At 40.2% G+C, this 12381-nt stretch overlaps 1 protein-coding gene across 2 annotated transcripts in view; it reads left to right on the forward strand.

The window, feature by feature from the left end:
- Positions 1-12381, forward strand: part of taok2a (TAO kinase 2a) — a 45465-nt gene that overhangs the window by 21038 nt on the left and 12046 nt on the right. For both annotated transcript variants that reach the window (XM_030057644.1, XM_030057645.1), the window contains exons 7-14: positions 2276-2389; positions 4074-4165; positions 4866-4959; positions 5098-5179; positions 5832-6002; positions 7198-7407; positions 8914-9042; positions 11685-11921. In XM_030057644.1, the coding sequence (XP_029913504.1) occupies positions 2276-2389; positions 4074-4165; positions 4866-4959; positions 5098-5179; positions 5832-6002; positions 7198-7407; positions 8914-9042; positions 11685-11921 (1129 nt within the window). The remainder of the gene's footprint in view (positions 1-2275; positions 2390-4073; positions 4166-4865; positions 4960-5097; positions 5180-5831; positions 6003-7197; positions 7408-8913; positions 9043-11684; positions 11922-12381) is intronic.

A 12381-nucleotide genomic window follows, 5' to 3' on the forward strand; every position in this document is an offset into this window, starting at 1 on the left:
AGTTTCTCTTACTCAGAATCATAATCAACCTTAAAATGCTATATTAATCAGATAATGGGAAAATAATCAACAATCGAAAAAATAATCATTAGGTAATTGAAAAATTAATCGTTAGATTAATCATTTAATTGAAAAAATAATCACTAGATTAATCATTTAAAATATAATCATTTTGCCCAGCCCTAGTAACAATTTAGATGTGATGATAAAGGCTTTGAGAATCGGAAAATGTTTGGTTTAAGTACCGTTTTAAAGTGCTTAAAAAGTGCTAGAATTTTACTCTTAATCTGTACAAACCCTGGTTAATGCCCAGTTTTCTCCTGTAGCATCCAAGCAGAAGGGCTGTTGTATTTGAAGTGATGGTTCAGATTACTAAAAAAAAATCTTATTGAGAACAATTTAACAGATATTGCAATTGCGATAATTTTAGCATGAATGATTTTTGCATTACAGTTTTTTATTTTTTTCTGGGGTCTTTACCAAATAGACCCCAGTTTTCTTACATTAGGAAAACAAGTTCTGTAGATAGGGGTGTGCGATATTGACAAAAAATAATAGCTCGATATTTTTTGGGATTTTGCCGATAACGATAATTGACAATATTAAAAAAAAAATCAAATGTGTTTGTAAAAGTCTTGTATTCTACTAGCTTTCTCTTGTTAATAGTACATTAAATGCTCGTAATGATGTTATCATCATTTTGTGACAAAATATGAAACCCTCTGCAGATTACGCTCCAGAGTTTTGCGACATGAATCATACAGTTTAGGCATAGCTGCATGACTGAAATATTTCTGGCTAGGCAGACTGTCCAAAGTAGTCCAAGTTATTTGAAACCGTCTCTCTTGGCTGCTTGAATTGGAACCATATTCTCTGCAGTGTAACTGGTGACGGCGTTTGTTATTTCTTGCCATCTATTGCCCTTGTCGTAAGACACTCTTTTGCAGAATGACTCTGCCAAACTTTGCTGAGTGTATTTTTGTTTTGCTGGTACCTTAGCTGGTTGGTTGCGGTCCATCGCTGACTCCTGAAGCTTTTCATATTAATATTCGGTGCATTGGCTAATTCGCAGCACTGCAGTCCCTTATTCAACCTCCAGGGTGTACAGCAGAAAGCTGTTCCACCATTTTTGAAACCAAGGGGCTGGAAAGAGTGTTGAAAGTGAAACCAAAACAATCATGTGGTGTTGTGCATCCTCCAAAACAATTTTTCAGCTTTGTGTTGCCACTCAGAATTGTGTTGTTTTTCTCTTTTTTTATCTACTCAATCACTCAGTTAGGAGCAGTTAACTCCCAGTGATGCTGTTAATGAGTTAATGTAAATGTAAATGTAAATGTTCTTTATTTATATAGCGCTTTACAACAAACCTTTCGGTGAACCAAAGTGCTTTACAATAAAAGGAATAAATAAAAGCAGTGAGAGACAATAAAGACAATAAAGACAAAAAAAAAAAAAAAAAAAAAAAAACCAAATATAAAATACAATAAATAGAATACAATAAAATAAACTTAAAATGTCATCATGCTACTAGTTTCTAAAAGCCAACCTAAAAAGATAGGTTTTTAGTCTTGATTTGAAGAGGCCCAGGTCAGAAAGCAGACGCATTTCAGCGGGGAGCTTATTCCAGAGCCTGGGAGCAGCAACAGAAAAGGCTCGGTCGCCCCAGTGTTTGTATTTTGACCTGGGCACTTCCAACAACAGTTGGTTAGACGACCTCAGCGCTCTTCCAGGCTCACGAACCGTTAAAAGCTCAGATAAATAAGATGGTGCGAGGCCATTAAGAGCTTTAAAAACAAACATTAAAAGTTTAAAATCAATTCTGTAGCAGATGGGAAGCCAGTGAAGGGAGTTAAGAACAGGAGTGATGTGCTCTCGTCTGTTAGTGTTAGTTAAAAGACGGGCAGCGGCATTTTGCACAAGTTGAAGGCGACTAAGAGACGATTGCGAAACGCCGATATAAAGTGCGGACCAAACTTTGTAGATGTATTACACTTGCATAGAGCAACAAATACATCTATAACATGTGTGAAAATATGAGCTATCACATTAATCCTTTCTCTGTAATAGGACATAATTTGAGGACAATATCTACTTGGAGTTGCTTACCGCACATGTGTTTGTTCAACACAATGTGTATCAGCATAGAGCATATAACATTAGATTTGTGTCACAACAGTACCCTCAAACTTGTAATAAAATGCTGTAGTGTAGCTTCTTTATTGTGTATGTAAATGTAAATATAAATCTCTGTACTCATTAACTTCTGGTCCATTAGGGATGTAAAGGCAGGCAACATCCTGCTGACAGAGCCTGGCCAGGTGAAGCTGGGGGATTTTGGCTCTGCTTCCATTGTGGCTCCAGCCAACTCTTTTGTGGGGACCCCGTACTGGTGAGTGCTGGTATTGTAGGCCACTAGGCCTAAATTGATTTTCTGGCAGTGTTTTATAGGCTAGGAAGAGCAAGGCACTTAGACTTTGACCTGGAGATGTGGAGGTCTTATGTCTTTAACTTCAGGTAAATGCTGCCAAAAATGTTTTCCAATGTCTGTTTGTGAAAAGGCCCCTGTTCTGTAGTTCTGAGCCAATTGCTTTTGCTTAGTATTTTCAGTAACACCGTGATAATATAGAGAAGTTTAGGGCAGTCATGTCCCATGGAGTACCAACTTGCCAAACTTGTTGAATCAGCTTCAAATCCAGTTCGTAATCATTTCATAATGATAGGATCGCAACAGTCAGTCGGTGCAAATTGAGGTAGTCTCTGTAACCTTGCAATTTTGTCCAGTCACAGTAATTATCGTCATTTCCTATGAGTTTCACCAAACATGGTGATCTCCCGCCGAAAATGTCAAGCCACATGTCACTCCCTTCCTTGATAATATATACCTTATAACCAGGCCCGAACGGAATCCGAGCCTACGGTGCTTCTACAAAAAATCTGCTGAAAATCTGCGGAATTTGAACACAATAGTGTTGCAGCACCCGTTGCAGTGTACCTAAACGCATCCCGCCCCTCCCCCCTTTGTCTGTGGCTAATGTCATGTCGTGAGGTGGAACAACAGAGGAGAAAACAACTTGTTTTAACAACTGAAAGATGTCGAAAATCAAATATACAGCAGAGGAGCTGAGGTATCGTCATTTAGCAACATGGATCACTGCCAGAGATAGGTCGTATGATTTTGCCAATGATTTTTATGAGAGCAGGGAAGTGTTGTACCGTAAAGTTTGTCAGCACTTGGTGGATTATCTGAGGAAACAGACCATTGTGGAGCATCTAAAGTCCCAAAGACACAACAACAGAAAGAAGAGTGGTTTGGTTAAGTAACATCTACTACCTGCTAGCTGGTTAACGGTCTGAAATCATTTAAAATGTGCCGTCATCACCACTGATCTAGTTTCTGTCATGCTGACAGCTAACAGAGAGAGAGCGAGAGTTTTTTTTTTTTTTTTTTTTTTTGGCTCCAAACACATTGATTATAGTACGGGATAACTGTCTAAAACCTTAAAAGGGAAAAAAAAATCACTCCACAGAATCCCACAGATTTTCCTCCTGAATCACCACAGAAAACCAGAAAAAAGTCCGGATTCTGTTTGGGCTTGCTTGTAACCAAACCGTTTTACTGTTGTGTTTACCGTGATCTGTCGTTCTTATTTTGCATGCTGAAGTAAACATTTAGATACCTGAATGAAAACAAACCAAAAAATTTACAGAAAGCTTCTCATTGGCTTATATGTACTTTCTATGTCAAACTCAGTGATATAATCATGAGCAACAGCCCTCACGAAATCCTGGAGCAGGGTAGGCAACCATGTGCCATGGAGGGCCGAGAGGCTGTGGGTTTTCATTTCACCAAAAACTCCACCAGGTGATTTCACTGATTACTTTCAAGCAGAGAGGAGAACTCATCAGTGAAATCACCTGGTGGAGTTTTTGGTTGGAATGAAAACCTGCAGACTGTCGGCTCTTCAGGTTATTCTTTGAAGGGCATGCGGTTGCCATAAAGCAGCCCTCTGGTCACATTGAAATATTTTTGCCATTTTCTGCATAACTCACCGCTGTGGTCTTCCATTTGCCAGGATGGCTCCAGAGGTGATCCTGGCCATGGACGAGGGCCAGTATGACGGGAAGGTGGATGTCTGGTCCCTTGGCATCACCTGCATAGAGCTGGGTAAGAACTACCACTGGGGAAACCGCTGCAGCCGTAGAAATGCACATTTGTGTCAGCATGCCAAAAACAGTCTCAATCTTGAAGGTTGGGTTACTTTCACACCCAGTAGTCCGTGTGCGTGATTCAGACTAACAAGTTGTTGGAAACATTGTTATTTCATTCATTTGGTTCGGCTGGCTTTCAAATGTCTCAAATCAACCATAGTTCAGGCGTAGGCAACCATATGTTTTTAAGCAGAGAGGAGGAACTGATCAGTGAAATCACCTGATGTAGTTTTTGGTTGGAATGAAAACCTGCAGCCTCTTGAGTCAATCAGTTTTTCACACTGCCATCAGGTCTTGGTACCAGTGTAGAAAGCTAGAGACACTACAGCAGTGTTTTTATAACTTCATAACGAGGGATACCAAAGACCCAGAGAATGTTATAAATTCTTTTCTCAATCCGCACCATTATTACAGTTACCTTTCTCACTTCAAATGAACTGCACCAGAATTCACTTAGAACTGATCTGGGGCAACCTGTTTTAAGTGGACTCAGAGTTCAATTAGAATGCCAGGGTTTCGATTCAACTGGACTAAACACAGCAGGTGTGAAAGCAACCTTAGATAATCAGATGTGACCTGTATGTGGTTGAAGCCAGATACAATGTGATGTTATTCTCAGTGGTACTACTGGCCTTTCTTATCTGCCTTTTCTATAGCGGAGAGGAAGCCCCCACTGTTCAACATGAATGCTATGAGTGCCTTATACCACATCGCTCAGAATGAGAGCCCAATCCTTCAGTCCAATCACTGGTGAGAACTTTTTGTCCTCTCAGCGTTCTGGTCTCAGTTTGGTTGCCTCTCCAGTTTCTCATTTTTTCTGTTTATTTTTACTCCCACTTTTCTGACTTGTTTCTATTTGTAATGATATACTCCTGTATTTCTCGTTAGGTCTGATTACTTCCGCAACTTTGTTGACTCCTGCCTACAGAAGATTCCCCAGGACCGGCCTACCTCTGATGTGCTACTGAATGTGAGGAGGACACACACACGCACACACACACATACCTCTGTTTGACCAAAAAAGTTCTAGTCCTTGAACCACTTTCAGCAATTTTGAGATATAGTTTACTTTTTCTAGTATTCCTTTTCATCTTTTTTTGAAATTCAGAGACTGAATAATATGAAATATCGAGAAATTTTGAATATGTGGTGTGAAATCTTCAGTACATCCTCATGATTTGCAAAATAGTTTGTTGCAAAGTAAAAAATTTGGTGAAATTGTAGTAAATGTGCTGCTAAAAATCACTGCTATGGTCTTTTATTCAGACCACTGTATGCCGTTTGATTTCTCTGTCGTCTCCATTTTTCCCTTTTGAATCATACACATCTGATCCTGTTGTCACAGTTCCCTTTTTTTTTCGTTGTTGTTTTTGGTTCCTGCTAGGAACCCACTTTTGGTGTTTTAAACCATTTATATTTGGTTGAAATTCTCCAGAAGCTTCAAAATTAGGTTTGCAAATGTGAACTAGGTCCTTGTTGGCCGAAAAACCCAAACTGAATCAGTTTTTTTTTTCTTATCCGGTCACCTAACATCAGGGCACAAAGCATGCTAGCACATTAACACATCCTCTGCAGTACAGCTGCTCTAATCTTCCACTGTCCTTTCCATTATCGCCCCTCAGCATCGGTTCTTGTGCCGTGAGCGTCCACTGACGGTCATCATGGACCTGATAGCTCGCACCAAGGATGCAGTGCGAGAGCTGGACAACCTGCAGTACCGCAAGATGAAGAAGATCCTTTTCCAGGAGACCCAGCAGAATGGCCCTGTGTCTGAGGGAGGGGAAGAGGAGGAGGTGGGTGCTTTCGGCAGGAGAGAGGGAATGAAGGTGGAAGAATGGAGAGGAGGAAGGAGGCTAGGGTGAGAAGAGAGGAGGCTGAGGACAGAGAAGGTGGCAAGCAGGGATGAAGATGGAGGAAGGGGGAGAAGGTAGCATGAAAATAGAGGAAAAAAGAGGAAAGGGAGGTGAACAGGATCATTAAACACAGAGAAAGGGAGGCAAGAAGAGAGGAACAGAAAGGAAAGGTGAGAATGAGAAACCTTGAATGAATAAAAGTTGTTGTGAGGCTTAGATTGGGGAAAATGCTACTGTGTTTTGACTTTGATACATTGCATATATGTATAAGATTTACATATTGTTTTAGCATAGCATTTTTTAGTGTGATCATGAGCATTGTTTTGATTTTTGATCACTGATTTTGCATTGAATTTAGAATGGTGCACTTGACCGGTTCAGTTTTTCAAGGATTCATTTTTAAACCATATTACATTTTGGTTTACTATTACATTCTCTTGCACCACACTTTAAAACTGGTTTAAATGAAGAAAGTTTCATTTTAAACCTCTTAAATCTAGATGAAATTTAATCCTGTTGCGCCAAAACCTTAAACTCAAATTTAAATTATGATCTGGCATTAACTGGAGGTTTAACTGTTAACCCTTTAAAACTTAAACAAGTTCACTTGAATTCTTAAAAAAAAACAAAAAAAAAAAAAAACATGGGGAAATAAGGTGAATATCAAATTAGCTATAAATTACCCTAAATTAGCAAGAAATCAATAAAAACATAATAAAAAATACTGGGAAATGATCAGTTATTTTAGTTATTTTTTTGGAATTCTTTTTTTTTTTTTTTTAAATATCTGAAAAGCAGTAATTAAAAAAAATACCATAATTTTAGTAAAACACTAACATCAGATTTCCATTGTTTAAATGCATGGGAACGATAAACTGTAAATAAGTAAAAACAATAAAAACTATCGTCTTCATTTTAAATGTTTATTTACTCATTTTAAACCTGGTTTTGCTAAACTCTTGATTAGAACTAATGTTTGATTAAATGAATCCATGTCGATGAAACCCAGCTTTAGTCCGCAAATAAACATTGCAAAGCAGATTGTGCTGGAAGGATATAAGTTGATGGATTTTTAAAAGAAAAATCTCAAAACCCAAACTTAAAACAATGTGAAATGATATTTTGCGTGTGTCAGGAGGCGGAGCAGTACCTGATGCGGACAGGCACAGTCAACAGCATGGAGAGCTCCCAGTCGGTGCCCAGTATGTCCATCTCAGCCAGCTCCCAGAGCAGCTCGGTCAACAGCCTCGCCGACGCCTCAGACGACAGCAGCAGCGAGATGGCCATGATGCAGGAGGGCGAACACACCGTCACCTCCAACAGCTCCATCATCCATCGGCCCACGGTAAACCTCCTGCAGCCCAGAGCTCCAGCTCCAGTCCCACCTGAATATGTTGAACCAGGCCTACCTTAGCTTTCTTAACAGCTTTAAACTTGAAACAACTCCAAGTTTTTCAGTACAAAAATACAGGAAGTAAACATGACATGAGTGCAGTCCCCCTCCGCCCAACTCCCACTTGTAGATGACCATTTGATTACGAAAGTGGTATTACAAGGATATTTATCTATTGAAAATAAATTTTAAAAGAAACAAGTAAATAAATAAATAATAAAGTGCTATATTCATACATTCTCAATGGCCACTTTATTAGATACATCTCAGGCCCATCTGTACAATCTAATACAATCCATTACAGCTGTTCTGCTATAAAGTTTCCATTTCTGATGCCTATAATACTCAGGTTTTCTTTTTGTCACAGTAATATTCATTCAGTTCTATGTTCTATGTTCTTTGTTTGAGCTGTGCTGGTGCTGTGGACTGCATTTTATTTAGAGCTGCTTCTAGTATTCTGTCCTCCTCATGTATATTAATAGGGAGAACAAAAAATTAGAAACACCTTAATATAAGGCCCGTTTCCACCAGAATGTTCCTGGTAGTATTTGGGGGACAGGGGCTGCTACAGGAACGTCCTCTCACTCGGCCCTCTCACCTGCCGTGTCTCCACTGAGAGGGCCGAGGAGGAGGAAGGTTCCTGTAAAGTTACCGGGCGGTTGCACGACCATGACCGGGGCATCAAAATGCGTGTTGTTAAAAAAGCCTGTTGTTAGCGTTAGCTAGCACGTTAGCGTTAGCTTGGTAGCGTTGGCCGTGTTGCTAGGGACGCCTGCTTTCTGTTGACATCACATCACGCTGTGAGTAAACCCAGGAGTTTTTTCGGGGCCGCTCAGAGTCCCTACCTCGAGGCAGGGCCGTTTTTTAGCCCCTGTAAAGGTTCCTGAACTCTCTCTTTCGGGGTAGTTCCGGTGGTGGAGACACGCGACAACGGCCACGGCCCCGTAAAATTACCCCGAAGTTCCGGCGGTGGAAACGGGCCTATAGTCTATTCCAGTACAAGACCTCTGCAAACTACAACCTGATCATTATAAACTTTCTTAAAAGGTAGAACTTATGGCAGTGCATTGTACCACATTAGATTATACAAGTGTGCCTAATAAAGTAGCCACTGTGTGTGTGTGTGTGTGTGTGTGTGTGTGTGCGTACATACATACATACATATATCCATACACATACACACACACTCAGTGGCCACTTTATTGGGCATGTGCACAATAATTCACTTGTATCCAACACTCAGTAACAATGAGAAGAAGATAGCACCACTACTGTCCTACACAACAGCTAGTGGGGAGCAAAATAATTTATAATAAACAGTTTATTTGATCTGTGGGCTGTTCTCTGAGCATGAAAATTGACTGGCTCTTTGAATGCATATTGTCATTTTTTCCATTTGTGTGCAAATGTATTTGCCAAGTGTCTGTGTCTGACACCCCACCCTGCTCCCTCTCTTAGGGTCAGGACAACATCTATGATGACCCTTACCAGCCAGAGATGGACCAACTCCAGGCTCCTTCTGCTGGCCGCCGTCGGGCCTACTACCGCAACCGCGACCACTTTGCCACCATCCGGACTGCCTCCTTGGTAAGTGCAAAATTCCAGCACTGACCTGGTTATATTATACAAGAGAAGAGAACAGGGAAGCGGGGTGGCATTCAACCTTCCTTCCACTTTATATTTTCTTTTCTTCATAATTTTGACAAATTACCATTACACAGAAAAGGCTCTGATCCAAACTAAATGCAATGAGGAAGAAAATCTGGTCTTTTGGCCTGCACATGTGGCTGTAATGTCTCTTGTTAATATCTGTTCAGGTCGAAACAAAAAAGCCCGCAAGCATGCACGGTTACCATAGCCGTGCATGCTTGCTTTCCCTCCCCCAGAAAACTTCACCTAGCCTTGCTTAGCTATAGTAATTTAGCTTAAAGAGCATATTGCAGGTTAAAATTTTTACAAAATTTATACTTAACCATGTGTGAAAATGACCATTTGAAAGGTTAATGCAGGATTTAATATTTTTTACAAGATATAAGGGCACATATTCAGAGGATAAAGTGGCCGTTTTGAGCAAAGCTCCTAAAAACACTTTTTTTTTTTTTCAACATCGCGTCATATGATATAACGGGAGGGAGTTGGTCTCCTCAGCTCTGCTCCAGCTTAGTGCGCAGTCGTAGGTGGTAGTAAGTCTGAGCGGTCGTGGTATAGTGAATTGGTCTGTTTTCAGTAGTTTTACATAGCATTTATTTATCATCATGGTAAATTATTGTGTTTGTGCTGGCTGCACAAACTCCAACCTGTCAGGACAGCGGAGTAGCCTTATGTGTGACATCACAGAAAGGAGGAAGTGCTGTCCGCTCGTCTCAAAGGGAGAGTTTCAAAGATTGGGCTGTGTGCATTTCTCCATTTATCACAGGTTTAATGTATGGAACAGTATTTATGTGGCCCTGAGACCTTCCCTATCACGAAAAAACAACAAAAATTGCATTTTCATGCCATTGGGCTTTTAACTTACTACAGCTTTGCAGTTCCTACTTCCTTTTTGCATGAGAATTGGAGCCACACGCACAAGTGTGCATGAGGGTAGGAGAGGCTTGGACAAGTTGCTGAGCATGCATGTGGATGCTGTTTGAGTTCAAATTTTTGACCAAGGTCCTCCAACTCTAAAAAGTTTCCTACACAGCTTTAATCGGTCTTTGAAAAGACCAAGATGGATGACTGTCGCCAAAAAATCAACAACTTTGTTGTGTGAAGGACACAGACAGCAGACAGTCTATAAAGCAGCAGACTAAAGAGGTGTCAGAGGAAAAAGAAGAGTTCCTTATGTAGGAGGAAAACAAGTGTAATTGACAGAGGAAATGTGGCACCTCACGGTGGATTTATAGCACTATTTTTACCTCGGAACAAATCATTCTGGCTTTGAGAAGAATGTACAGATTGCTGATAGCCAATGCCATTATCCATCATACTACCCCTCCACTACAATGTCAGTCATTAGCATAGTAGAAAAATGTTTGCTGGTATTGGGTTTTGTTAGTATGTTTCAGTACTAGCTGACATGAAAAGGCTGACTTTGCTGGAAAGCTTGGTCATGGGGCATGAAAGAATTTCTTAAAGAATTGAGAGCATTCTTTCACATGATTCTTTATTTTTCAATAAAAATATTGATTTCACCCTTAGATACTCCAGTAAAAAAAAAAAATGCGTCTGAGATGCCTGCCCTACACAGGACTTAAAACAGACGACAGCACATATCAAAGTGTTTGACTTAACCTTGAAAATCTCTTGTAACAAAAAAATCCCTCAAGTCTCTGTGCTCTCCTGTGTTAAAACAGTTAATTCTATATTTTAGATGGTGATGCAAAGTACAATATTTGCATTATTCAGGTTTGTGTGGTCTGGCAGTTGGGATTTTCATTTGTCATTTGGATTTCATGGTGACCTTTGCGATGGTTATGGAGATTCGTTCCACACACTGGACATCATTCTTGGCCACACCACCGGGTTTTTCCTCAGTGTTTTTTTTTTTTTTTGGTCTGTTGATTGAAAACGTTATGGCACCAGTTCCTCCGAGGACGCTGGCTACATGTGCCATGTCTGGTTGCTATAGCATTGGGGACTGCTAGCGGAGCGCTATGAGTGAGAAGGAGAAATGAGAGAACATAGATTGATTTGTATGTATGAATGTTGCATTACTAGCGTATTGTATTTTACGTTGTGTTCGCGTGGTTGATATAACTGGGATTGTTCCAAAGCAAAGAATTCAACACGAAAGCTGTGTGATGCGAACACATAGGGGAATAGGAGTGAGGTAATTGTCGTAATTTAAAAAAAGTTGTATGAAGTGAGATAGTGATTTTTATGTTATGATTAATCATGCAAACATGAGCCACAGAACAGATGATTAGCTTTTCATCGTGATTGGCCAAAATGAGGTGTGATAGTGGGCATGGCCTATCACCAAAATGCGCTTAACTTCCAAACTGAATCACTTAACATGGCAAATCTTTGTGGAAATCTTTGTCATGTGGAAAGATGGTGTCAGCTGCCTGGTGTGTTGGGGTTACAGAAAGTCTAACACTGTACTAATGTAATAGATGTGTACTTCAATGTTTGCTTTTAAAATTTGCTTGTTATCATCAGAACTGAACACAGGTTCACTGGTTAGTTGTGGGTTAAATGTAGGTGCTGCCCTCAACATCAGATTTCTTCTTCTAATTGTCCTGCAGGTAACCCGACAGATCCAGGAACACGAGCAGGGCTCTGCGCTGCGAGAGCAGATGTCGGGGTACAAACGTATGAGGCGGCAGCACCAGAAGCAGCTGATGGGCCTTGAGAACAAGCTGAAGGCCGAGATGGACGAGCACCAGCTGAGGTTGGACAAAGAGCTAGAGAACCAGAGGAATAGTTTCTCCACAGAGGCTGACAAGCTAGCCAAGAAGCACCAGGCCATCCTGGAGAAAGAGGTGGGTCCAGTTTCACAAGTTTATAGGCCTGCTATTACTATTATTGTTCATATTTTTGGTCATTTTTTTGTAAATGTTTTCATCGATAATAATTTTGATAATAGTAATAAATATGGCACAATGGGCCAAAAAAGAGATTTAACAGACTCTGAAAAGACAAAAATTGTAAATTGATCGAGAGTGCTGCATCCCTCTGAAAGGCATTTTACAAATTTTTGACTTTTCAGAGTCTGTTAAATCTCTTTTTTTGGCTCATTTTGTCTGAGGTAAAGAATCTACCTAATAATTATGCACACCTATATATAGGGTGTTGATCACTTTAGGCCACACTCTCCCTCACAATACACATCACCTCATAATGCTTAAATCCAATTATAGCATTCAAGTTTATATAGCTTGGAGATGGAAAATATGCGTGTGTGTGTGTGTGTGTGTGTGTGTGTTACGTCTTGATCTCTCC

The sequence above is a fragment of the Myripristis murdjan genome, chromosome 8 (genome assembly GCF_902150065.1).
Source record: "Myripristis murdjan chromosome 8, fMyrMur1.1, whole genome shotgun sequence".
Taxonomy (NCBI): Eukaryota; Metazoa; Chordata; class Actinopteri; order Holocentriformes; family Holocentridae; genus Myripristis; species Myripristis murdjan.